This window comes from Siphateles boraxobius, unplaced genomic scaffold, assembly GCF_051911475.1.
Source record: "Siphateles boraxobius isolate OS27281-9 unplaced genomic scaffold, OSU_SipBor_1 65, whole genome shotgun sequence".
In the NCBI taxonomy this organism is placed as follows: Eukaryota; Metazoa; Chordata; class Actinopteri; order Cypriniformes; family Leuciscidae; genus Siphateles; species Siphateles boraxobius.
The window spans coordinates 3,513,811-3,540,910 of record NW_027509192.1 but is presented as its reverse complement, the minus strand read 5'-3'; the positions used below and the strand labels follow the sequence as shown (position 1 = coordinate 3,540,910).

Genomic DNA, 27,100 nt, shown 5'->3' with positions numbered 1-27,100 from the left:
AGAGTGCAACCTTATAAAGTTACATGTATTGCAAAATACATAATGATTTGAGGACTAAGTTTGTAGTCAAAGTATGGGCAGGCCATTGTCAATGTAAAGCATATTGTTGATGTTTCGTCCCTATTAGTGAATGTTCCATAACTGTTTATAATCCGCCGTCATCGGTGGTCCTGCTTACTAGCCTGCGAGTTCACGGCAGGCTCCGCTGTGGGGGAGGAGCTGTGGAGGGAGGGCTGTAGCGCAGCAGAGAGCAAGGGGGTTGAACCTGTAAGTTGTGCTTCTTCAAATTTCCAGGCTAAGTCAACATTTTCTCAAAACTCCCTACTGCAGCTTTAAGTGAACATAATTACATAATAACAAGTAATTAAATAATAATGACACTACTACTTTGAGCTGATGTTGTCATTATTGATCCTTTTAACTGGCAATTTTTCTCATATTCCAGGTTTTTCTTCAGATTGTATTAATGTGGAAATTTAAAAACATGGACTCAAAATTTGCTGCTTTACTAGAATGACTCACAAGTCTTTTTTTTGTATAACAGCAAAATATGAGTAATTATGTTTAAGATTTTAAACCACAGAAATGTATCTGAGACTTACCACAGGGTGGACAGCAACTGCCATCAGTATTATTTGCTGCTAACTCAAATCCCACATCACATTTCTTCTGAAGACACACCTCGAGATCACACACTAAATGGGTTGAGATGAAATGGGGAGTCCTTTTAAATTATTTTTGCATGCATTTATGTATGGATATTTCAAAGGTGGCACTACATGTGAATTGTGTGTTAAAACAAAGTAGACCGTGTGCTATAAGCAGGTTGTATTTTTAGTGAATTATTTTTAGTAAGTGGTGCAAATTCACTGTAATGATGCACCATCTAACACTTTTAATCTTGGCTCACCACAGGTTGGGCAGCAGTTTTCAATGATTCTTTTTTGTTCTGGTCCACAGGGCTTTTCAATCGGACAGTTGACAGGCACAGTTTTAATACCAAATGTCTCATTGGAGCATGTGTATTCAGAACAGCCCATGGTCCATGTATCCCCAGGCTACAGAAAAAAGCAAGTAGATGTAGATGCAAGTAGAATCATGGTGATTTTGCAAGGCAAATACATAGTAAAATGCTTTGGACCCCATTAACTTTCTTGAAATATTTTCCAAAATATCTTGTTTTGTCTAGACGTACCATTCTAGGTAATCCATCAGGGCCGATACAATCTACATGGAGGGAATACAAACCAAATCAATGAAAATAAGACACAAAGGTGCATTAATCTAAAAAACAGAGAAAGTAAATGAGGCAGCATGTCTTACCACAGAAGGCTGTACAGTTATCTATCGTTGAGCTAACTTGATATGTGTTATCAGGACAGAAACAGCCTTCCATAAATGTTTGAAGACACTCCTTGCTTTGACATTCTTTCTCCACAAACAAATCATTGTACCTAGTGTTGAGTTAATAGAAGCACATCAGACATGAAGTATTATGATTCCATCACTAGTTAGGGACTGTTGTTTTGTGGATATGGAGTATTGTAGAGTGAGATTACCTTGTGCTGCAGGTTTTTTCTATTTTAGGCCCACAACCCTTGTAGATTTTGTGACTGGGGCACTTGTATTCTGTAATAGAAAACAATTATAATCAAGTTTCAGAGTCTCCTCAAGTACAACATGTACAGTAGAAGATAACCAGCTTTAAAGTACAATAAAAATGCAGTGAAATGGTTAAGTTAATTCTACTTACCACACATTTTTTCGAGTTTATCTGATGTTCTCCAGTCCACACAGACACCCTCCTTGCCACATAGCTGAGCATACGCTTCCAGACTGGTACAACCAGTAGAGTTCTTTCCCATGAGGCACACATCATATTTGCATGCCTCATAATAATTTTCATAAGGAATGACCCCATGGCATTTCACAAACATACTGTGAAGAGACAAATACACAATACAAAACTTTTGATTTCAGGCATCTGAAAGGGATAGTTCATCTTTTACTCACCGTGATGTTGTTCCAAACTTGTATGACTTTCGTTATTCTGTTTTTCCACAGAATAAAGAAAGTCAAACAAATTTGGAACAACCTAAGGGTGAGACAATTAAAAAAAAAAAAAAAAAAAATTGATAGCGAATACATTTAAAAGGGAAAACACTTTGAACTAATCAGTGTTACCAAATGGTTTTCCTTACTCTCCCTTGATGAGTTCACAAATCTCCGGGGTGCAGGAGGGTGGACGTGTAGGTGGAGGTGGAGGTGGAGGGGTTTTGCATCCTGGTGGGACCATCCAAAGCTGTGCCATGTTCACACACGATTGATCGATTTGTCCATCAGGACGTCTGCAGTCATTTGTACGGTTGTTGTCGCAAACCCCTGAAAATGTAAATTATATTAAATCTGAATATAGAGATTTAAAAGAGTAAGTAGAGAGTAAGTAATGAAATTATTCAAAATAAATTAATTTAAAATTAATTAATTAAAGTTTAATTTACAGTTATTGAAAATCTAATTTATTTGTTGCACTGGTAAACATGACATGAAACTGACACATATAGTAGTTTGTACACATGTCACAGTCAAAACACATTTCAGTTTTATTTGTTGCGAGTGTGACATGAGATCTCTGATCTGTACTCACCGCACTGTCCCTCTGTATTGCCATTGAAATAGGAGAATGGGAGACTGATCTCAAAGCCTTGATGATTGACCAAAATCTCAACTTTGATTTCAGTGATGTTCACAACTACTGCCATGCCAGAGGAGGTGATGAAGAATTGGTCATTCATGTAAGTTAGTTGTTTCACTTCATCATTAACATAGACCTGTGTGAAACATAGTCTTTCTGAGTTATGACGAAAATTGTTATCTAGACTAGAGTATGGTGTTATTTTGCAAAGTGTCATGATTTGATGTGAATTTTGAGTACTTTTGTGTTCAATTTGAATTCTTGTTTTTCTGGAGCCTGTGAATGTCTTGCTGTAGTTCTAAGACTTACCTGTACCTCTTTAGTGTTGCTTGTGAGCTTGATTTTATGGGATTTGTAGTTCACAATCACATACTCTGGGCAGGCGAGATTATTTTTAACATCACAATAATAGTTTTTAACATGGACACTGATATTGTATTTCGGGATGATTTCTTGGAACAAAACATATGTACAGTTTCCTTGGAAAGCATAGTATGTTCCATCAAAAGTTTTGTAATGTGGGTCACCCCAGCCACTGCATTTACCTGTCAAACCAAGTTACACCAAATGTAAACATAAGGCAATGGGTAGGACAATTGTTTATTTTTTTATATTAAGGAAATTTACTTAATATAAATATTTAATATTAATGAACTGTCCATGAGCAAGACTTAAACTTACATTCGCACTCATACTTGGAGCAGCATCCATTGTTATAGGGCACCTTCTTAGCTTTAATTCCATTAGTACATTTAGGTATGACATTATCAGATTTGTCACATGTTAGAGATACTGATGAGACGCTGCCATTGTTGCATGTTTTGTTTTTGCAGTCTTCAATCCAGGATTCCATATGCTGAAGGACACAAACAGATTGATAAACAAAGATAATAAAAAATAAATTAAAACAAATGGTTTCAGGTATTCTTTCTTTTCTTACCAGTTAATACTCCAGTCATCTAACAGTTATATAGAATGCAATTAATTAAGTGTTGTATTACAACAGATATTATCATATCAAATAACCATTACAGGCTATTATGTTATTGTTTATCTTGAGAAAATAAATGCTGAAATTTTGTAGAAATTGTAGATGCGTTACTGCATAAGTTTACTTCTACTAAACTCTTATTAAATTACCTTTCTGCTGATATTTGTGCAGTCTTTTGGACGTGGAGGAGTAGGAGGTGGCTGAGTTGGGCATGGCCGAGTTGTTTTCACAATACCACAAGAGGAGTTGCAGGTGGCAATGAAGCACCAACCTGCTTTATCCGTTTGATTATAGATTGTTGATCCTATAATTAGAATAAAAGGTTGTGCGAGGAAGGTAAACAATATGAGAGATTTATAACATAAGTGGAACCTGAATGTAATGTAGGATCAATGTACACATGCACAAGGATTAAACAAACTGTAAATTCAGAAAATTAAAAAATTTGAATAATTACTGTTAAAGTAACACTTACCTTGATGGAATTCTGAATTTAGATATTTGCATGTACATTGAGATGTGAAGTTTTTTCTTGGGGTTGTGGGAGTTGTCCCTGTATACACACTGTAAGTACTTGTTTTCGATGTTTCTGTAGACGTAGGTGTCATTGATACAGTAGTTGGTTTGGTAGAAGTGGATGTGATTGTGGATGTCTCTGTTGACGTAGGTGTTGTCGTAACAGTTGTAGGTGTCGTTTCTGTTGATGTAGGTGTTATTGTAACAGTTGTAGGTGTTGTTTCTGTTGATGTAGGTGGTGTTGTAACAGTTGTAGGTGATGTTTCTGTTGAGGTAAGTGTTGTTGTTAGAGTTGTAGGTGTTGTTTCTGTTGTCGTAATAGTTGTAGGTGTTGTTTCTGTTGATGCAGGTGTTTTCGTAATAGTGGTTGGTGTTGTTTCTGTTGACGTAGGTGTTGTCTTAACAGTTGTAGGAGTTGTTTCTGTTGATGAAGGTGTTATTACAGTTGTTGGTGTTGTTTCTGTTGACGTAGGTGTTGTCGTAACAGTTGTAGGTGTTGTTTCTGTTAATATAGGTGTTGTTGTTTCTGTTGATGTAGGTGTTGTTCTAACCGTTGTAGGTGTTGTTTCTGTTGATGTAGGTGTTGTAACAGTTGTAGGTGTTGTTTCTGTTGATGTAGGTGTTGTTACAGTTGTAGGAGTTGTTTCTGTTAATGTAGGTGTTGTCGTAATAGTTGTTGGTGTTGTTTCTGTTGACGTAGGTGTTGTCGTAACAGTTGTAGGTGTTGTTTCTGTTGATGTAGGTGTTGTCGTAACAGTTGTAGGTGTTGTTTCTGTTGACGTAGGTGTTGTCGTAACAGTTGTAGGTGTTGTTTCTGTTGATATAGGCGTTGTTACAGTTGTATGTGTTGTTTCTGTTGATGTAGGTATTGCAACAGTTGTAGGTGATGTTTCTGTTGAGTTAAGTGTTGTTGTTACAGTTGTAGGTGTTGTTTCTGTTGTCGTTACAGTTGTAGATGTTGTTTCTCTTGTCGTAATAGTTGTAGGTGTTGTTTCTGTTGATGTATGTGTTGTCGTAACAGTTGTAGGTGTTGTTTCTGTTGATGTAGGTGTTGTCGTAACAGTTGTAGGTATTGTTTCTGTTGATGTAGGTGTTGTCGTAACAGTTGTAGGTGTTGTTTCTGTTGATGTAGGTGGTGTTGTAACAGTTGTAGGTGATGTTTCTGTTGAGGTAAGTGTTGTTGTTGTTACAGTTGTAGGTGTTGTTTCTGTTGTCGTTACAGTTGTAGGTGATTTTTCTGTTGTCGTAATAGTTGTAGGTGTTGTTTCTGTTGATGTAGGTGTTGTCTTTACTGTTGTAGGTGTTGTTTCTGTTGATGTAGGTATTGTCGTAACAGTTGTAGGTGTTGTTTCTGTTGATATAGGTGTTGTTGTAATAGTTGTAGGTGTTGTTTCTGTTGTCGTAACAGTTGTAGGTGTTGTTTCTGTTGATGTAGTAGTTGATACGGTAGTTGGTGAGGTAGTAGTGGATGTGACTGTGGACGTCTCTGTTGATATGATTGTTGTAGAGGAAATACAATTCACATCACAACATTTTACACGGATTTCATAATTATAACAAAGTGGTGGCATGCCAGCTGCATTGTCTTCATTTGAACATGACAGTCCAAAAGATGTATTACAATACTGTAGTTGACCCAAATCTTCCAGGGACTTTTGCGGATAATTTACTGCCCTACATTCAATCTCTTCAGGACTTTGACAGGTAATCTTTTCTGAATTCCACAATGCACCAATTGATTCAGTTTCGAATCCTTCAGGTTCTGTACTGGGAGTGTTGCTATCAATCCAATCTGACCATTCACAACATGTAGGTGTTGTCGTAACAGTTGTAGGTGTTGTTTCTGTTGATGTAGGTGTTGTCGTAACAGTTGTAGGTGTTGTTTCTGTAGATGTAGGTGTTGTAACAGTTGTAGGTGTTGTTTCTGTTGATGTAGGTGTTGTCGTAATAGTTGTAGGTGTTGTTTCTGTTGTCGTAACAGTTGTAGGTGTTGTTTCTGTAGATGTAGGTGTTGTAACAGTTGTAGGTGTTGTTTCTGTTGATGTAGGTGTTGTCGTAATAGTTGTAGGTGTTGTTTCTGTTGTCGTAACAGTTGTAGGTGTTGTTTCTGTAGATGTAGGTGTTGTGACAGTTGTAGGTGTTGTTTCTGTAGATGTAGGTGTTGTAACAGTTGTAGGTGTTGTTTCTGTTGATGTAGGTGTTGTCGTAATAGTTGTAGGTGTTGTTTCTGTTGTCGTAACAGTTGTAGGTGTTGTTTCTGTTGATGTAGTTGTTGTTGTTACGGTAGTTGGTGAGGTAGTAGTGGATGTGATTGTGGATGTCTCTGTTGATATGATCGTTGTAGAGGAAATACAATTGACATCACAACATTTTACACGGATTTCATAATTATAACAAAGTGGTGGCATGCCAGCTGCATTGTCTTCATTTGAACATGACAGTCCAAAAGACGTATTACAATACTGTAGTTGACCCAAATCTTCCAGGGACTTTTGCGGATAATTTACTGCCCTACATTCAATCTCTTCAGGGCTTTGACAGGTAATCTTTTCTGAATTCCACAATGCACCAATTGATTCAGTTTCGAATCCTTCGGGTTCTGCACTGGGTGTGTTGCTATCAATCCAATCTGACCATTCACAACATGTAGGTGTTGTTACTGTAACAGTTGTAGGTGTTGTTTCAGTTGATGTAGGTGTCGTTACTGTAACGGTTGTAGGTGTTGTTTCTGTTGATGTAGGTGTTGATGTTACAGTTGTAGGTGTTGTTTCTGTTGATGTAGGTGTTGTCGTAACAGTTGTAGGTGTTGTTTCTGTTGATGTAGGTGTTGTCGTAACAGTTGTAGGTGTTGTTTCTGTAGATGTAGGTTTTGTAACAGTTGTAGGTGTTGTTTCTGTTGATGTAGGTGTTGTCGTAACAGGTGTAGGTGTTGTTTCTGTAGATGTAGGTGTTGTAACAGTTGTAGGTGTTGTTTCTGTTGATGTAGGTGTTGTTGTAATAGTTGTAGGTGTTGTTTCTGTTGTCGTAACAGTTGTAGGTGTTGTTTCTGTTGATGTAGTTGTTGTTGTTGTTACGGTAGTTGGTGAGGTAGTAGTGGATGTGATTGTGGACGTCTCTGTTGATATTATCGTTGTAGAGGAAATACAATTGACATCACAACATTTTACACGGATTTCATAATTATAACAAAGTGGTGGCATGCCAGCTGCATTGTCTTCATTTGAACATGACAGTCCAAAAGACGTATTACAATATTGTAGTTGACCCAAATCTTCCAGGGACTTTTGCGGATAATTTACTGCCCTACATTCAATCTCTTCAGGGCTTTGACAGGTAATCTTTTCTGAATTCCACAATGCACCAATTGATTCAGTTTCGAATCCTTCGGGTTCTGTACTAGGTGTGTTGCTATCAATCCAATCTGACCATTCACAACATGTAGGTGTTGTTACTGTAACAGTTGTAGGTGTTGTTTCAGTTGATGTAGGTGTCGTTACTGTAACGGTTGTAGGTGTTGTTTCTGTTGATGTAGGTGTTGATGTTACAGTTGTAGGTGTTGTTTCTGTTGATGTAGGTGTTGTCGTAACAGTTGTAGGTGTTGTTTCTGTTGATGTAGGTGTTGTCGTAACAGTTGTAGGTGTTGTTTCTGTAGATGTAGGTGTTGTAACAGTTGTAGGTGTTGTTTCTGTTGATGTAGGTGTTGTCGTAACAGGTGTAGGTGTTGTTTCTGTAGATGTAGGTGTTGTAACAGTTTTAGGTGTTGTTTCTGTTGATGTAGGTGTTGTCGTAATAGTTATAGGTGTTGTTTCTGTTGTCGTAACAGTTGTAGGTGTTGTTTCTGTTGATGTAGTTGTTGTTGTTGTTACGGTAGTTGGTGAGGTATAAGTGGATGTGATTGTGGACGTCTCTGTTGATATGATCGTTGTAGAGGAAATACAATTGACATCACAACATTTTACACGGATTTCATAATTATAACAAAGTGGTGGCATGCCAGCTGCATTGTCTTCATTTGAACATGACAGTCCAAAAGACGTATTACAATATTGTAGTTGACCCAAATCTTCCAGGGACTTTTGCGGATAATTTACTGCCCTACATTCAATCTCTTCAGGGCTTTGACAGGTAATCTTTTCTGAATTCCACAATGCACCAATTGATTCAGTTTCGAATCCTTCGGGTTCTGTACTAGGTGTGTTGCTATCAATCCAATCTGACCATTCACAACATGTAGGTGTTGTTACTGTAACAGTTGTAGGTGTTGTTTCAGTTGATGTAGGTGTCGTTACTGTAACGGTTGTAGGTGTTGTTTCTGTTGATGTAGGTGTTGATGTTACAGTTGTAGGTGTTGTTTCTGTTGATGTAGGTGTTGTCGTAACAGTTGTAGGTGTTGTTTCTGTTGATGTAGGTGTTGTCGTAACAGTTGTAGGTGTTGTTTCTGTAGATGTAGGTGTTGTAACAGTTGTAGGTGTTGTTTCTGTTGATGTAGGTGTTGTCGTAACAGGTGTAGGTGTTGTTTCTGTAGATGTAGGTGTTGTAACAGTTTTAGGTGTTGTTTCTGTTGATGTAGGTGTTGTCGTAATAGTTATAGGTGTTGTTTCTGTTGTCGTAACAGTTGTAGGTGTTGTTTCTGTTGATGTAGTTGTTGTTGTTGTTACGGTAGTTGGTGAGGTATAAGTGGATGTGATTGTGGACGTCTCTGTTGATATGATCGTTGTAGAGGAAATACAATTGACATCACAACATTTTACACGGATTTCATAATTATAACAAAGTGGTGGCATGCCAGCTGCATTGTCTTCATTTGAACATGACAGTCCAAAAGACGTATTACAATATTGTAGTTGACCCAAATCTTCCAGGGACTTTTGCGGATAATTTACTGCCCTACATTCAATCTCTTCAGGGCTTTGACAGGTAATCTTTTCTGAAATCCACAATGCACCAATTGATTCAGTTTCGAATCCTTCGGGTTCTGTACTGGGTGTGTTGCTATCAATCCAATCTGACCATTCACAACATGTAGGTGTTGTTACTGTAACAGTTGTAGGTGTTGTTTCAGTTGATGTAGGTGTCGTTACTGTAACAGTTGTAGGTGTTGTTTCTGTTGATGTAGGTGTTGATGTTACAGTTGTAGGTGTTGTTTCTGTTGTCGTAACAGTTGTAGGTGTTGTTTCTGTTGATTTAGTTGTTGTTGTTACGGTAGTTGGTGAGGTAGTAGTGGATGTGACTGTGGACGTCTCTGTTGATATGATCGTTGTAGAGGAAATACAATTGACATCACAACATTTTACACGGATTTCATAATTATAACAAAGTGGTGGCATGCCAGCTGCATTGTCTTCATTTGAACATGACAGTCCAAAAGACGTATTACAATATTGTAGTTGACCCAAATCTTCCAGGGACTTTTGCGGATAATTTACTGCCCTACATTCAATCTCTTCAGGGCTTTGACAGGTAATCTTTTCTGAAATCCACAATGCACCAATTGATTCAGTTTCGAATCCTTCGGGTTCTGTACTGGGTGTGTTGCTATCAATCCAATCTGACCATTCACAACATGTAGGTGTTGTTACTGTAACAGTTGTAGGTGTTGTTTCAGTTGATGTAGGTGTCGTTACTGTAACGGTTGTAGGTGTTGTTTCTGTTGATGTAGGTGTTGATGTTACAGTTGTAGGTGTTGTTTCTGTTGTCGTAACAGTTGTAGGTGTTGTTTCTGTTGATTTAGTTGTTGTTGTTACGGTAGTTGGTGAGGTAGTAGTGGATGTGACTGTGGACGTCTCTGTTGATATGATCGTTGTAGAGGAAATACAATTGACATCACAACATTTTACACGGATTTCATAATTATAACAAAGTGGTGGCATGCCAGCTGCATTGTCTTCATTTGAACATGACAGTCCAAAAGACGTATTACAATATTGTAGTTGACCCAAATCTTCCAGGGACTTTTGCGGATAATTTACTGCCCTACATTCAATCTCTTCAGGGCTTTGACAGGTAATCTTTTCTGAAATCCACAATGCACCAATTGATTCAGTTTCGAATCCTTCGGGTTCTGTACTGGGTGTGTTGCTATCAATCCAATCTGACCATTCACAACATGTAGGTGTTGTTACTGTAACAGTTGTAGGTGTTGTTTCAGTTGATGTAGGTGTCGTTACTGTAACGGTTGTAGGTGTTGTTTCTGTTGATGTAGGTGTTGATGTTACAGTTGTAGGTGTTGTTTCTGTTGTCGTAACAGTTGTAGGTGTTGTTTCTGTTGATTCTGTTGTTGTTGTTACGGTAGTTGGTGAGGTAGTAGTGGATGTGACTGTGGACGTCTCTGTTGATATGATCGTTGTAGAGGAAATACAATTGACATCACAACATTTTACACGGATTTCATAATTATAACAAAGTGGTGGCATGCCAGCTGCATTGTCTTCATTTGAACATGACAGTCCAAAAGACGTATTACAATACTGTAGTTGACCCAAATCTTCCAGGGACTTTTGCGGATAATTTACTGCCCTACATTCAATCTCTTCAGGGCTTTGACAGGTAATCTTTTCTGAATTCCACAATGCACCGATTGATTCAGTTTCGAATCCTTCAGGTTCTGTAGTGGGTGTGTTGCTATCAATCCAATTTGACCATTCACAACATGTAGGTGTTGTTACTGTAACGGTTGTAGGTGTTGTTTCAGTTGATGTAGGTGTCGTTACTGTAACTGTTGTAGGTGTTGTTTCTGTTGATGTAGGTGTTGATGTTACAGTTGTAGGTGTTGTTTCTGTTGATGAAGGTGTTGTCGTAATAGTTGTAGGTGTTGTTTCTGTTGTCGTAACAGTTGTAGGTGTTGTTTCTGTTGATCTAGTTGTTGTTACGGTAGTTGGTGAGGTAGTAGTGGATGTGACTGTGGACGTCTCTGTTGATATGATCGTTGTAGAGGAAATACAATTGACATCACAACATTTTACACGGATTTCATAATTATAACAAAGTGGTGGCATGCCAGCTGCATTGTCTTCATTTGAACATGACAGTCCAAACGACGTGTTACAATACTGTAGTTGACCCAAATCTTCCAGGGACATTTGCGGATAATTTACTGCCCTACATTCAATCTCTTCGGGGTTTTGACAGGTAATCTTTTCTGAATTCCACAATGGACCAATTGATTCAGTTTCGAATCCTTCAGGTTCTGTACTGGGTGTGTTGCTATCAATCCAATCTGACCATTCACAACATGTAGGTGTTGTTACTGTAACAGTTGTAGGTGTTGTTTCAGTTGATGTAGGTGTCGTTACTGTAACGGTTGTAGGTGTTGTTTTTGTTGATGTAGGTGTTGATGTTACAGTTGTAGGTGTTGTTTCTGTTGTCGTAACAGTTGTAGGTGTTGTTTCTGTTGATGTAGGTGTTGTCGTAATAGTTGTAGGTGTTGTTTCTGTTGATGTAGTTGTTGTTGTTACTGTAGTTGGTGAGGTAGTAGTGGATGTGACTGTGGACGTCTCTGTTGATATGATCGTTGTAGAGGAAATACAATTTACATCACAGCATTTTACACGGATTTCATAATTATAACAAAGTGGTGGCATGCCAGCTGCATTGTCTTCATTTGAACATGACAGTCCAAAAGACGTATTACAATACTGTAGTTGACCCAAATCTTCCAGGGACTTTCGCGGATAAATTACTGCCCTACATTCAACCTCTTCAGGGCTTTGACAGGTAATCTTTTCTTTACTCCACAATTCATCGATTGATTCAGTTTCGAAACCTTCGGGTTCTGTACTGGGTGTGTTGCTATCAATCCAATTTGACCATTCACAACATTTAGGTGTTGTTACTGTAACGGTTGTAGGTGTTGTTTCAGTTGATGTAGGTGTCGTTACTGTAACGGTTGTAGGTGTTGTTTCAGTTGATGTAGGTGTCGTTACTGTAACGGTTGTAGTTGTTGTTTCTGTTGATGTAGGTGTTGATGTTATAGTTGTAGGTGTTGTTTTTGCTGATGTAGCTGTTGATTTTACAGTTGTAGATGTTGTTTCTGTTGATGTAGGTGTCGTTACCGTAACGGTTGTAGGTGTTGTTACAGTGGTTGTTTTAGTAGTTTCAGTTGTGAAAGTGAAAGGTGTTGTTGTTGGGGTTGGGCATTCAGTAATAATTCTTTCTATTACCCCATTTGAATCACACAGAGCAGTTAAACATGCCCCGTGTCCATCTGTGGTGTTGTAAATGACAGATCCAGGTGGAAATAACTTCCCGTCATAGAAACATTCATCACATGTTTTAACACACTTCATGGTCTCCTCCCTCAGATATGGCCTCTCAGAAGGGCACTTAGGAAAACAACCTAAAAGTATAAATAAAATAAAGCGGGAATAGACAGAAAAATAAGATATGGGTATTATAAAATCTTTCTAGACACTTTGGTACCTAATGTACGTAATAGTGTTAAAATACTGTCAAACTCATCTTATTCAGCATTAAGTTAAGTATATGTTTTTTGGGACACTCACCACATATTTTCAAAATATGCTAAAATGCTCAATTCTTACCCTCAAGAGTAGGAATTTGATCAGAGCAAGTTCCTGAGGGATTTTTGCAGGTTTTCATGCAGGTCGATCCACAGGTTTTATAGTGCCACTCACATTCTTCTGGAGTATTGTAGTAGTCACAGAATACAGCTGCAAGAACAATCACTTGATTCAGGACAATATCTATATTTGAGTTATTTAAGTTACACGCACATTTATGCCCCAAAGTTTTTTTTAGGCTAACAGATTTAAACCTATTTGTTATTAAATGAAGATCATTTCAACTTGGCCTTGTAAACCTTGTACAATGCGTCATTTACTCTTGCTATTTTAATAACTCCTATATGTGGATTTTTTTGTTTCCTTATTCCAGGTACAAATATTCAATCTCTAAATCCATCATAAAACATTTTTAAAACTATTATAAAAATACTCATAAATAATTGTACATTTATATTGTGAAAATGATTTATGTATATTTTTTAAACAAAAATATTGACTGTCCCTCTTTTCCATAATGACCAACAAATTGAAAGTTTCAAATGTTATTGTTATTAGTTACCAAGATTACCTAGATAAATGTGTCACTGAAGAACATGTCTGATATAAAATACTTTATCAGACGTTGCGTGAAGAAAAATTAAAATTAGGGTAAATATCACTTACTATTATATATATTATAATAAACCTATTTTATATAACATATATATATATATATATATATATATATATATATATATATATATATATATATATATATATATATATATGTATATACTTCTATTGTGTCTTATTCTCAATAAAGTTTATATTAGTCAAAGTAAGAAAAAATGTTAAATTATTAATTATATTTAAATGCAGTGGTAGCAGTGAAATTAGCCATAGAAAGACCACTGAGCAATTTTCAAGCGGAAACCTTCCGATCTTTCTCTTGAAACCAACACAGAAGTGACTTAAACTGCAATTCATGGACTGGCTGCTAGAGACAGGCTGCAAAAGAGAGTCAATCCTATATATCACCCATGTTAATATGCCCAACTTTACAATAGAAAAAAAATGTATTTACAGCCTGGTGCAAAAATTAGTTTTGGTCTATATAGCTAATTTTGCTCTTCATGACAACTGTCAACTGTCAGGGGGGTGAATTTTTGTTTATAACTCAACGGTTTAAATTCTATAGAGCCTTAAAGTTATGCATAATTAAGGGCGTGGCCACCTGAGTGACAGGTGGATTGCCGCGCCTGTCACTACTAGCCGTTTGTCTGATGTCTGTTAGCCGTCACGTCACCTCAGCTAATCCCGCCTTTTTGGCCATTTTCTTTAACCGGGAGTGACGTACCACCTAGATGGCGACGACTGGCTCCGCCCACTTTGGGCTTCAAAAATGCTATTCAGAAACCTACGGGTGACGTCATGGACACCACATCCATATTTTTTTACAGTCTATAGTAATTTTCTAGAAAAGCCATAGGTACCCATAGTTGTAAAAACCCAACAAACTTATAGTGGATGAGATGGCGTGTTTGTGATAATAAAATAACTCCGTTGAGTACAATAAATGCATTCTTCTCCAAGTATATTGGTTGCATATATGTTTATATTGGTTGTATATATGTTTATAGGCAAAATAATGTTAGAAATATTTAAACTTACGACAAAAGTCTGGCCTCCTCCATGCCACACAAGCTCCTTTTTTACGGCATTCAGCAGCATAAGCTGCCACTGCAGTACAGACACAATCACAGTCACCTCCGCTGTCACATGCACAGGCGTCCCTTACACAGGCATCATAGAATGGGCCAGAGTCCACCTAAAGACAGGAAAATCACACACACAGATCCTCAAGGATTACAATGATGAAGTAGCTACACTAGGGCCCGGTTTCCAAGACAGGGCTTGGACTAAACCAGGTTTAGGCCTTAGTTCAGTCAGGACATTTAAGTAGCTTTTATAAACATGCTTTAGAAAAAAACATTACTGATGTGCATTGTGAGAAACAATGGCACTGACATATTTTAAGATATGGCAGTACTTGTTAAAACAGCTCAAACATGCATTTTAGTGTGGGACTAGACTCAAGCCTTGCCTGTAAAACGGGGATAGATGTATTAAATTAATTTGTAAAGTACTAAGCAACACACATTAATTTCATTTCAGTGATGATTGAGCATTTCTAGGCCTCACATGTCATGGGTAAAAAGGCTTGATTTTGCCAGCTACTTGTTAATTGTTACTTACAAGTGAATGGCAGTCTTTAAATTCAGGGTTCTTAATTATTCTGCATTGTTTTTCAGCCCAGGGACGCCGGTTTGGATTTGCATCACAAGGATGCTTCACGTTTGTCACATCTGGGCAGCTGGGATTCACCTTCCAGCTATTCCCAAATTCTTCAGGATCCGTCACCACTTCACCATTGAGCTTCATAAAGTCATTATTTGCATTGCCATCAAAGTTTCCACACAGTCCACACACCTTGCCCTGCCGCAGAGATCATGTGGATGTTTAGTTGAGTAATTGAACAAAGGGTAAAAGGTTCTTGTGTACGAGTGTACCTTTAAGGAATGCATACCTTTAATTTGGGATGGAGCTGGATCATCACACTCGTTTTAGTGTCCCAGATCAAATTCAAAAGATCTTCGACTTCTATGACAATATATAGGACCGCAGAATGGATTTTATATCTGTAATCTGTGCCATTGCCTTCAACAACTTTCACTCCATCCTCCTCAGATAAAATCATCTCGTATCTCTGTAGGATTTGAATAGTTAGTGACACAATATATATTGCATTTTAGGATGCTTTACTACTAAACCTGTGCTGACTCTGAGCTATGAAATAAGCTCACCCCAAAGAACAGATAGATGGTCTTGGAGCAAATAGTGTTGGCGGTTGAGCAGGGGATGTTCTCTGTGACCAGGCGGAAGGAGGGATAGAAGTTTGTACCACAATAATCCTAGAGGGGTTACACACATAATATATTTTTTTTCCAGATTATAATGCCTCATGTAATTAACCTTCATATGCAGTTTATCTGTCTAATTTATATAAAAAGTTATTTTTTCCACCAGGGCTGGGTTGAAAATATTGATTTTTGAATATGAAACAAAACTTCACTAACGACCAAATTGCCATAATTTTTGTTACTTTTGATATGAGACAAAGTCTCAGCTTTCAAAATCTGTTGCTTTTACTACGAAATTAAAACAATAAATTCCTTTAATGTGCTCTGATAAATCGTTGATCAAGCGAAGCGTTAATGCAGAGCGCACGTGAACCAGTCACCTCTTCCTCTACTGCTGTTATAGCTTGAAATAAACATAAATTAACATCAGAAGGTATGTTGAAACATACAGAACAATTTTCCGAAATGTTTAATGTTTTTATGTAATCGCTCAGTCAGTGTTTTAACCTCGGAAAGACGTTAATACAACAGAGGGTGTAAACAATGTCACATAACGTAACATTTACCTCAGGAAAGCCATTTACTGACCATAGCTCGATAGTTAGCTAGAAAAATGAACACTAAGAGCATTTTGCTAAATATATGCAGGATATTTACATATATTTTTTCTTAACCAATTCTTCAATATTTGAATAAATCCATCATGAAAACATAAAAAAGAAACCGAGAATTGGAGTAGAATGAAGTATATAAAAAATATGAATACTTTGTTATTGTTAAAAATAACTTATGTACAATTCAAATGTTTGTATACAAACCACTTTAATATTACAGTAATGTACTGCATGGGTTCCTTTGAGATTATGAAATGTGTCAATACCCAGCCCTTTTTTTCATATTATTCTTTCATATTATTCTTAGTGCTTTTGCAGACATAATAGTAACCGGTATTTGTCAGATATCTATAAATATATATTTTTTTTCATTGGCACAGTCAAACATACATGGGCTAAGGTGTGTTCACAGTCTCCGTGGAAGGAATATTTCCTGCTATCAAAAGTCTCGAAGTGACCTTCACCGTAGATGGTACAGGTGCCGTAGCATGCCTTTTCTGTACAACTCCACATCCCGTTTGTGCATGTGCTGAAATATAGAGAACAATTCACAAATAAATACTGATGGAATGATAGCTTTATTGCAGTTGTAGAAAATTATTTTTAATAGATTTACTTTTAGTCAACAGTAAACACACTGGATCATGCTGTGTGACATCTACACTTGTAGATGTGTGTCCAAACATAAGACTGGTACTGTAGATGTAAAATGATACAACAGGGATGGCATGATAACATGAGTTATAACAGTTGTGATTGGCTCACCAGGTGTTACAGTCCTGCTGAACTTGCTCTCCAGGAGAATAGATGACTCCATTGTGTGTACATGTACATTTTTCCATCTCCACACACCCACCTTTGCCATCAGCCAGAAGGCCGTCTGGACACATACACCCTGATACACACCCTGTGCTCACCTATTGACAAGACCAAATTGTTAAACCAACTTTTCCCTGCAAACTTCTAATGTATTCCTAGATTTTCCATTTCATATTATCTATATTAGGGTTTTGCGCCATTTAGAACTGGTGTGAGAATGCCTGCATTTGAATTAAGCAAACTGGATTTTTCCAGTCAAAACTACCATGACTTTTCATTTCATTCATCCTCTTTTTCATGTATTCCATTCATCCATCCATCCGTCCATCCCAACTCACGCAGTTATTTGGATCTTGTTTCTCACACGTCCTCTGACACTCTGTCCCTTTTTCTCCAGGATATGAGCATTTGAAGAATGTCATCGGGGCCACACAGTCTAAAAACACAACAAGCACATATATGAGATGCAGAAAATTAGCCCACATCATACGAGTGATGCCTCAAGTTTGAATTTAGAAGGTGGTATATTGTGGAAGAACTAGTTTTAGCTCACCCGCTTGACTGGAGCACTGCAATATGCCAAGGTTACAGGTGCTGTATTTGACAAAACAGTGCAAAAATTACTGTTAATTATTACTTGTTAATTATTATGCTTCTAATTTAAAAAATATATATTTTTCATTTGGCAGTACAGGGCTGTTGAGTGGGAGTAAAAAAACTGTTTAAAAATGTTAAAGAAACAAGTTAATGGATACATTATGTTAAACTGCTATATATACCATTTAGAACCATCTTTGTAATACACTGCTGATGGCTCTATGGCTTGGTTCTCATAGTAACAAGGACACTGGTCTGCATGTACACAGCTGCCGGCTTCATTGAGGAATGTTCCCTCAGAACAGACACAGCCGTCTACAGGTGTGAAGGACCCTTGGCAGGTGTTATCATGTACACTGAGAGAGCGGCAGGTGCTTCCACAGCTTTTCACGCTGTAAGAGTACTTCATGTTTTCTGGACACTTCGAAATCATGTCTATATAGCAAGACACAAACAGAGGCTAATTTGAAACAGAGTACACATATAAATATTTGTTTGAATGTGTACTTTAAACAGTTCTCACCACAGGGTTCTGAATCCATCCAGCCCAGGAGAATGACTCCTTTGGCAGCACATGCGTGGGCATAAGTGGACACGGCCGCACACATACACTTTTTAATATCTGTACACTTGCATGTGTCATAGACGCACCGCTGCAGAGAAAAAACAGATTGAATGCATGCATTAAGGGACACAATTGCACAGTAAACTTCAAAAGCGAAGAGTTTTTTATGTACAAAGACTTACTTGGTAGTACATCTCAGGATCTATTTCTGAGTGACATTCGGAAAAGGTCCCATTTGGGTTTGTGAGACGGGAACACCAGTCTTTCGCAAGTTTCTCTACGAGAACAAAAACAGGAGATTTGCTTGTTTACACAAGTAACTAAGTCACATAAGTTACTGTACTTTGTTTAGCATGGCAGAATTGAAAATGTAGTGATTTTTTTCTTCTATGTCAAGAAAATAATGAAATTATCACTGTAACATGAATATTGTGAGCGTGTTGTTCTTATTTAATGCAGTAAGCACCTGTGTCCATATTCAGGCTGCAGGGGTTGTCAAATGTGATTTCAAGATCTGGACAACTGTTTTTCCAAAAGTTGACAAAGGTGGTTGGTGTGCCCTCTATGATGCCTGATCCAGTTTTAAAGTCGTCTGTTTGGACGTCGTTATAGTTTCCACACAGACCTGAGAGGAACATGGTTAAAAGAGCCTCATTAGAAATCTATTTCCTACAATTAAAAAATGACTTTTTCAGAAAACATTACACATATTTAAAGGCAGGGTAGGTAGAACTCCCAAAAAATACTTTTTTTCCAAATTTGTTTAAACTGTCTTTATATAGCAATGCATAATTAAAATGTAAGTACTCTGGAAAAGAAATGATAAAAATCGAGTGTCTGTAGTCCTCTCAGGACTGTAATAAACACAGCTCATTATTCCATTCGGGACGAAAGAAATGATTGGCTGGGGCGACTGTCACTCTCCCTCTCTACCATGGATACCACCTCTGTTGATACAGGAGCAGCCCAAATGCGCGCACCCGTTTAGAAGAGGCACGGACGGAAGCTGGTAATAACAATTATGGCAGAGAAAGAACAGTCAAAATTCTCAGTACCTGCATATAGAGGCAGCGAAGTCAAACAAGTTAAAAAAAGGAAGACAATATTTTGAAAAGGCTACGAACAAAAAGTCTTTGGATAAATCAAGACATCATACGAGAGTCAATATCGGCATGGCTTTCCAGCGGTGGCAACAACTGAGGGATCTCAAGGGGCTGAAAAGTGACTCCATGATGGCTTGATTTCTGCTGGACAGGTAATCTTGCTGTTTTCATTTTGATGGCATTTATTTTTTCATGAAGCATGTATCACTAGCACACGTAGCTACCTAATATAGCTACCTAACGTTACACTGGCTTACCTATGACAGTGTAACTTTGGTGTCGACTGGTATAACGTTACTGTTAGTGAGCCAGGGTTGAGATGATAAATAAGCAATAGGCCTATCTGCAGTTGAAAGCTGTTTTGTTTAATTTCGCCAAATCTAACGTTAGGTTAAAAAGTTTAGGGGATCTATTTTTATACCTAGCTTTACCCTCTTCCTAAACTTTGTCTTTTATATTCACCGTGAACTTTACCTGCTCCGTTTTTTCACGTTTGGTTTGTTGTTATATGCTCTACATATGTTTACCTATGTCTTTATGTTGTACCTGTATATGTTATGAATCTTACAAATTCACCTTCATCACAGTGTAACTGATAATAACGGCAAAGGTGTATCAATGAAGCTATTCATAGCTTTGCCTTATATTGAGTTTGATTCGGTTACGAGCTAGTAAAATATTTTAAACTTTACCAGTATCGATATGCGAGCTTGATAGTGAGTACTAACCATGTTAATTGTTTATATTCATACTGGTAAAGTTAGTTATTTTATTACTTGTGATTCTGACATGAGGTCACTACATGCACTGCACTCCTCTCTGCTCGCCGCTGGTAAACGCGTCCGACTCTTCCAGCTGAGCGAACGGCCGGGATCGCGCGTTCATGTGTTTTGGGGGCGTGGCTTTGGAAGGAGCCGAGAAGGGAGGGGGTGACTGGGAGTTAATGGAATAATGAGCTGTGTTTATTGCAGTCCTGAGAGGACTACAGACACTCGATTTTTATAATTTCTTTTCCAAATTACTTACATTTTAATTATGCATTGATATATAAAGACAGTTTAAACAAATTTGGAAAAAAGTATTTTTCTACCTACCCTGCCTTTAAAATTAAAAATACACATATTTATTTTTTTCCAACTTGCCACTCATTTTCCCTTTCTCTTCAGTGCTGGCTACAATATACAACTGCATGACAGGAGCCAACTGGATCTCTAGACGAAGACTCTTCATATCAGCAATAATGAAGGAGGAAGAGGGCTGGAAGATGCTCACAGGACCTAGGACAACAAAATTATTGAAAAAGGAAGTTATTTTTTTATATATAATGATGACAAAATAAAAAGTTCCCATATATTTGTAAAAACCCACCTATGGTAGCAGGAAGCACATATGGACTGATTCCATTCACTGCAACAGTTCCAATGGAGGAAAAACTAATCTGTTTTATTAGTAGAACATCAAGAAAGATATATTATTATTATTAAGACTGTATTATTTTTGCTCATAGTAGTAAGTATTAGTATTATTATCAGCAAGAATTATTAAATTATTTATAATTATTTAAACCCAGTACTTACAGTGGTCCCTGAAATGACAAGGGTCACTGAATTTAGACATGTGTCTGTTCGGGCCGGATCACACTTTGCCAGATTTCCCACGACAGCAATATCACTGTCATTAGAGTGCTGGAATAAAAAAGGTAAGAACCTCCAAATTATATATAATGATTCAATATAAATTATAATGCACCCGCTTTACTGATTTTTAAATAAACTATGTGAATAAAAGTACAAGAGAAGACTTTCATTGATCTCGCCCTGACAGAAAATATCTGTGGATCATCTGATATCCTGACAGACCTTAGTGAGGATGTAGTCACAGTTCCCGCTGAAGGTGAAGCTCTTTCCATCATAAGTGGTGACGTGAGACCCTCCCACAACAGAGCAGATTCCGGGACATTCCCGGTGTGTACAGGTCCAGTGTCCCGCGGCACACACACTGACACAGAATGGCAGGAGTGTTAGCATGAGGAAATGTATGAAGGAATTTAATTGTGACTAAAATATTTCAATTAAAATGTTACCATTTTTTACAAGCTTGTTGGTAAGACTCTCCTGATTGATATACTGTGCCATCGTGATCACATGGGCACTGGTTCACAGGAACACAGCCACTCTGACCAATGTCGTCTTCCACGGTGCCTTTACAAAAAGAAAGCCAGACAATTGCGTAAATGTGTTTTCTAGGGCATCAGATATATTTTTTGAGAGCTGATGAGTTCATTTAGAGTCTGTACATGCTGACATTCATTGATTATACACTATCATTCAAAAGTCCGGAGTCAGTAAATAAAATAAACGTATACTTTTATTCAGCAAGGATGTATTTAATAAATAAAAATGACAGTAAAGGCATTTATAATGTTACAAAATATTTCTATTTCAAATAAATGCTGCGCTTTTGAACTTTATTCATCAAAGAATCCTGAAAAAAGTAGTTGTAACACTATTTCAAATATTACTGTATTTTTAATATAAAAAATGCAGCCTTGGTGAGCATAAGAGACTTCTTTCAAAACATTTAAAAAAATCTTCAGCTATAAACTTTGTCTCCTATTATAAATAGTTACCTTCAGGGCAGAAACAGCCGTCCACACAGTGTTCTTTACACATTAGACTTGCGTTTGGATCTTTGCAGGTGTTCTTGCACGGACTTCCACACTCCAGGTATTGCATGTTTAGAGGACATGACTTTGCTGCTCCACAGAATAACACATGAAAACATAACAAAATTGTTCCTCTAGATAATTGTATAACATTTGTTATGACAACATTTTTTCTGTCCTACAATGGTCCTGCTAAAAATGTAACACATCGATGCAGAAAATATAATTATGTGGAAGTGTCTACTTCAAAAGCTTACCTTTTTTATTAGTTTTTTGTGTTATTTTAGGCAGTTTTATATATTATTAGATAATATTCCGGGTGTCTTCTTAAAAAGCTTTATTTATTTGTGAGAAAATAAACGTGTTTCATTCTTGGATAAACTGTTCCTTTAGTTACATTTTTATCTCCATCATAACTAATGACATCTTCCAGAAATGATACTCACGACAGAGCTGCTCTGTCCTCCATGTTCCTGGTTTTCCTCCAGCATGTGTGCACTGTCGTGAAATCTCCGTGAGTGTGTTGCAGAGACAGTCGTGATTGCCGTAACATTGACACAAGTCGTTCACACAGGCTTCTTCAAATGAACCCATGTCCATCACATTGTAACAGTCGCTAAACCCCGGACTGCTGAGATACTGCTGGCAAACACTTGTCTAGGGGGAAAAATATATAATTTAAGAGGATTGTCTCATTGCAACCAATGTTTCAATCAGTAAATGGTTGAATTTAATATGAAATTTCCCATTGTTTTATTTTAAGAGGGCACCCAAAATCTGAACAACAGAACAACATTGATTTTGTCTCATACCTGGTTGCACTGATCAGTGGGTTGAAGTGTAACTTCCTCACAGGTTTCAGCCAATATGGACACCTTCCATGTGGCCGAACCTGAGAAGGATTCAGATGAACACGTTACACTAAACATATCTTTAAGTCAGTGGTTCTCAACACACTTACAATGAGGCTTCAAAATGACCCTTGTAAGCCTTTAGGAAGGTAAAGTTGGACCCACTCTTTTTCCATTTGTTAAAAAAAATTGTAAAAAAAAACTTCTCACTGTTGTTGTTGCAAAAAAAATCTATAAATAAGAAATACGAAAATTCAAAAATAAGAAAATCTAATTCAAGAAATCAGGTTTACCATGAACAGTGATATCATCGGCCTTGTTGCCATTGTAGTCTCCACAAAGTCCACAGGTCTGACCTTGATACTTCTCAGGAAGTTCAATCTGGTGAACATCATATAACAACAACTCTAATATCAGAAGTCTGAGATCAAGCTTCAAGATAAAATGATGTGTGCACAGAGATGTTGAATCATACCGTTAGAGAGTTGTCTTCCTCCCAGAAGACAGTCACTCCATGTTTGTTTGAGATCTTGACACTTGTTGAACTTCCCTCGATTTTAATCCCGTTATTATAGGTCGGAACAGACACCCTGTCAAAGCAATTTTTTAAAATGTCAATGAAACTGGAACAAAAAAATGTTTTCCAGTCTAAAATTTCATAAACTTAAAATAAATTTAGTTGAAATACTGGTTAGGATAAATATTTTGTAAGAAAATATATGTTGAATTAGTTTTTTTTTCCTAACCCCTCTTTTTGATTATTTGATTCTTTAACCTCACAAAATGTAGTTATTTTTATGCTTAATATAAGAAATGTATTTACAGATATTCTTAATATCTTGCACAAAAAGATAAATTATATATTATTTATTTAAATAAATAAAAATACTGAAATACCAGATGAAAAATAATCATATAAAGAAAATGTATGTGTGTGCTTTTGCTGGATAGTACTCAAATGAACTCACATTTCTTCTCCCATAGTGATGTCGCCATTAGTGATTTTGATGACTGTCCCTTCCAGCTTTATTGTGACGGTGCTAAAAGTGATTGAGTCATTCACAGTCTCTCTTTGCATTTGGATGTTAAAGTCAGAAGCTGTGCTGTCACACATCACCGCCAGAACGTAGTTACACGTGTCTGGCACTTGAAAGAAATGACCATCAAATGTCTTGAAGTGGAAATTTCCCCATGTACTGCAGATCGTGGACTGATGATCAGGATTCGGTTCAACTGATTCAAGAGAGAAAACGTATTAATATATATATATATATATTGTGATTTGTACTAAATACTTCTCTTGAATACACAATTGAAGGTGAAGTGCATAATTTCTATGCCATTAGTGGCACCAAACAAAATGTGGTTGTGCTAATATTGCTTAAACATACTAAGCAATGTTTTGATTGCACCACCTACTTTTTGAGGGAATAAGCCAATGAATAACTTCTAGTTGTCTCTAAAAAAATTTTTTAGTCTCCTAAAGTGTAAAATGTTGCATAGGCCTACACTAATACTTACATTTTAAAGGGGTCATAACATGAGAAATCAAATTTGCCTTGATCTTTTGACATATAAGAGGTCTTTGTATCACTAAAACATCCTGCAAGTTTCATAGCTTAAAACGTTCTCCTCATTATAAACAAAGCATTTATTTTAATCAAGCTCCAAAAACGACTCATTTGGATATTGTGAGATCTGTGATGTCACACGGGCAAATTACATTTACATAATGCCTGCCTCCAGCGCAAGACATTGACGAATAGTTATATAACATCGCACCATAGGCCCTGCCCACTGGCCTACACTGTATGTGAGCATTGCGTCACGTCGAAAGCCTATTATAATCACTGATGCTCTCTACACTGGATACAGTATACAGATCTGCGCTCAGTTTCTGACACTTGAGTCTGTCGACAACAGCACAAAATGGAAGAGTGAAAGAACGTTCGCTTTGACGTGTCCAGTTTAAACAACTTGTTTGCGTCTCTGTATAAGTGGATGGTTTATTTCAATAGCGTTCCTGATCACCTCGGAGGATTATATGTTTGTTCGGAGCATTTTGTTTTGTAAATGAGGCACTGTGTAATGAGGAGTTCACAAAGAAACATTTGTTGAAAGATGAAGTAGCTAAACTGTACTGGATCTGACTGCAGCTGCATCACAAACCGTAAATTATTTCATAATGCTTTGTCTGTAAATTATGGTTTAAATGGATTTATAACACTTCCTCGCACGCAATAGCAAGTGAGTGTTTATACTGTTTCCTATCAAATGACATTAGCCAATCATAACAGTGGCCGTTTACTGACACGCCTTAAAAGAGCTGGCCCTTAAAAAACGAACATTTCTAACAAAATGAGGGTTGAGAATAATTGTTCCCTTTCAAGGGAACTCGAGCTGCGTTTGAGACGCGGTGGGAACGCTCTGCGTGATTACGTCATGAAGCACGTGTAAAATCAGTCCAATGGAAGCCCACTACGACATAGGTGACGTCATAGACCAGGAAACTATAAACCAGCCCTGAAATCAGACCGCGACAGCTTCTGTACCTTCAGCAAGCGCTCTCTGTATATCTGTCCTTGTCTATTTATTGTTGTCTGTCAAGCCCAATATATCTATCATTATTATGGCGAGCAAGCAAGATTATAGACGGTGTGTTGTTCCCTGCCCTCGTTATATTATGGGTGGGGACACACATCAGCTTTGTGTTGCTTGTTTGGGAGTGGAGCATGCCCAGTCAGTCCTCGAGGGGGCTGATTGTGAGCATTGTATGAGTCTATCTATGAAGACGCTCCGCTCTCGCCTATCGTTCTTTGAGGAGAATGGTTTGGTTCGCGCTCCCCGCGCGGGTCCCGCTGTTGCCTAGAAACGGCGGCGACTCGCATTTTGGGGTTCGCAAACGGATCTGACAGCGTGGGTTGGGACGGGCCCCGCTTTCATCTCAGCTTTCACCTGCAGATCCAGTGTGCTGCGATTTCCAGTTCCGAGGAATTGGTATCGTTAGTGTTTTGTTAAGAAAAAGTGAACAAAACAAATACAAATATTAAGAAAAAGGCAGATGTTTGATTTTTCAATAAATAGGCAGCTCATAACTCTGTTGAATAAAGAGGAGCTTTTTTAAAGGAGGTTTTTCTAATGCTGTTGCTAGTTAAATATTTACTGGACAGCTGAACATTATGAGAGTGACAATAAAAAGAGTTTATTAGATGAAATATATTTAAAAAAAACAGGAAAACTGTATCTCAACCTCCTCGTCGGGACTACTGGTTTTTCCCTATCTCCACACTGAGGTGTCGAGAGCGCGGAATAAACCGGTTTCTATTTTATGTGTTTAATACCCAAACGTCTAACTAGAGTGATGTTATGGGTATTAAGTATCGTGGTATGACAGTGCCTTGGATTATAGAGACGCTTGCGAGCTTTCTCTCTCCCCAGTCGGCGTCATCATTTTTTAACCCCGACGTTACCCACCAGCCATCTTTAATAATAAATAAATTTTATGAGGCAGTACTGGTGGGTAAAGTATTTAAGGACATAGATGAATGTGAGGATGTCAGCATTGACTCTATTCGAGAATATATTCGAGAATATATATATATATATATATATATATGTTTATATGTATACGTTTTTCTGATATAAAAATAAAGAAAGATAAAAATGTCTGTTCTTCTGGACGCTCCGCTTTCAAGAAAACTAAACCTTTCAGCGGCATTCCAGAGGTTTCTTCCTCACCAATCTATGTTCCTGAAACTGGCATAGAGTGCAAAAAAAAAAAAAAAAAAAGACCTGATGCCGAGGCTATCAGGCTTCTAAGGGTGGTCCCCTCCGGGGTAGGGACGGTTTTGAGAAATCGTTTCTCCTCGGCGCCCTCTGGGGTGCGACTCTCTGAGGAGGGTCGCAGCGCTGCCAGTTCGGTTGTTCCCTGCCGGCTCGCCGTTCAGGGCACCGAGGTGTCAGCGTCCCCATACGATCCTCCGAGGAGGGTCGTAGAGCAGTCATTTCGGTCTCCCTGCCGGTTCGCCGTTTCAGGGTGCCGAGGTGCCTGCTTTTTCCCACGATCCTCCGAGGAGGGTCGTAGGAACTAAGCTAGTTAGAGGTAGGCAAGATCTAAATAAAAAGAGGACTGTCGTCATCTCTAATAAAGCTTAGACAAGAAGTCCTGCCGAGAGAAAGGAGGGACGGTTTTGAGAAATCGTTCTCCTCGGCGCCCACTGGGGTGCGACTCTCTGAGGAGGGTCGCAGCGCTGCCAGTTCGG

General features: G+C 37.8%; 1 protein-coding gene across 1 annotated transcript in view; it reads right to left on the bottom strand.

The window, feature by feature from the left end:
- The window catches only part of LOC143720620 (uncharacterized), a 35,136-nt gene that overhangs the window by 4,114 nt on the left and 3,922 nt on the right, over positions 1-27,100 (bottom strand). Inside the window, exons 4-39 of the mRNA XM_077210204.1 lie at positions 23,807-24,071; positions 23,314-23,428; positions 23,132-23,219; positions 22,800-22,879; positions 22,434-22,644; positions 21,952-22,077; positions 21,406-21,523; positions 21,182-21,320; positions 20,900-21,007; positions 20,691-20,760; positions 20,465-20,599; positions 18,686-18,844; positions 18,402-18,496; positions 18,178-18,307; positions 17,837-18,089; positions 17,611-17,651; positions 17,396-17,493; positions 17,004-17,155; positions 16,629-16,767; positions 15,568-15,675; positions 15,291-15,470; positions 14,960-15,199; positions 14,375-14,531; positions 12,743-12,871; positions 4,162-12,537; positions 3,836-3,990; positions 3,377-3,551; positions 3,005-3,240; positions 2,648-2,831; positions 2,202-2,382; positions 1,754-1,938; positions 1,560-1,629; positions 1,324-1,454; positions 1,196-1,227; positions 911-1,058; positions 603-695 (exon numbers count right to left, since the gene is read on the bottom strand). Coding sequence (XP_077066319.1) covers positions 603-695; positions 911-1,058; positions 1,196-1,227; positions 1,324-1,454; positions 1,560-1,629; positions 1,754-1,938; positions 2,202-2,382; positions 2,648-2,831; positions 3,005-3,240; positions 3,377-3,551; positions 3,836-3,990; positions 4,162-12,537; positions 12,743-12,871; positions 14,375-14,531; positions 14,960-15,199; positions 15,291-15,470; positions 15,568-15,675; positions 16,629-16,767; positions 17,004-17,155; positions 17,396-17,493; positions 17,611-17,651; positions 17,837-18,089; positions 18,178-18,307; positions 18,402-18,496; positions 18,686-18,844; positions 20,465-20,599; positions 20,691-20,760; positions 20,900-21,007; positions 21,182-21,320; positions 21,406-21,523; positions 21,952-22,077; positions 22,434-22,644; positions 22,800-22,879; positions 23,132-23,219; positions 23,314-23,428; positions 23,807-24,071 — 13,302 coding nt within the window. The remainder of the gene's footprint in view (positions 1-602; positions 696-910; positions 1,059-1,195; positions 1,228-1,323; positions 1,455-1,559; positions 1,630-1,753; positions 1,939-2,201; positions 2,383-2,647; positions 2,832-3,004; positions 3,241-3,376; positions 3,552-3,835; positions 3,991-4,161; positions 12,538-12,742; positions 12,872-14,374; positions 14,532-14,959; positions 15,200-15,290; positions 15,471-15,567; positions 15,676-16,628; positions 16,768-17,003; positions 17,156-17,395; positions 17,494-17,610; positions 17,652-17,836; positions 18,090-18,177; positions 18,308-18,401; positions 18,497-18,685; positions 18,845-20,464; positions 20,600-20,690; positions 20,761-20,899; positions 21,008-21,181; positions 21,321-21,405; positions 21,524-21,951; positions 22,078-22,433; positions 22,645-22,799; positions 22,880-23,131; positions 23,220-23,313; positions 23,429-23,806; positions 24,072-27,100) is intronic.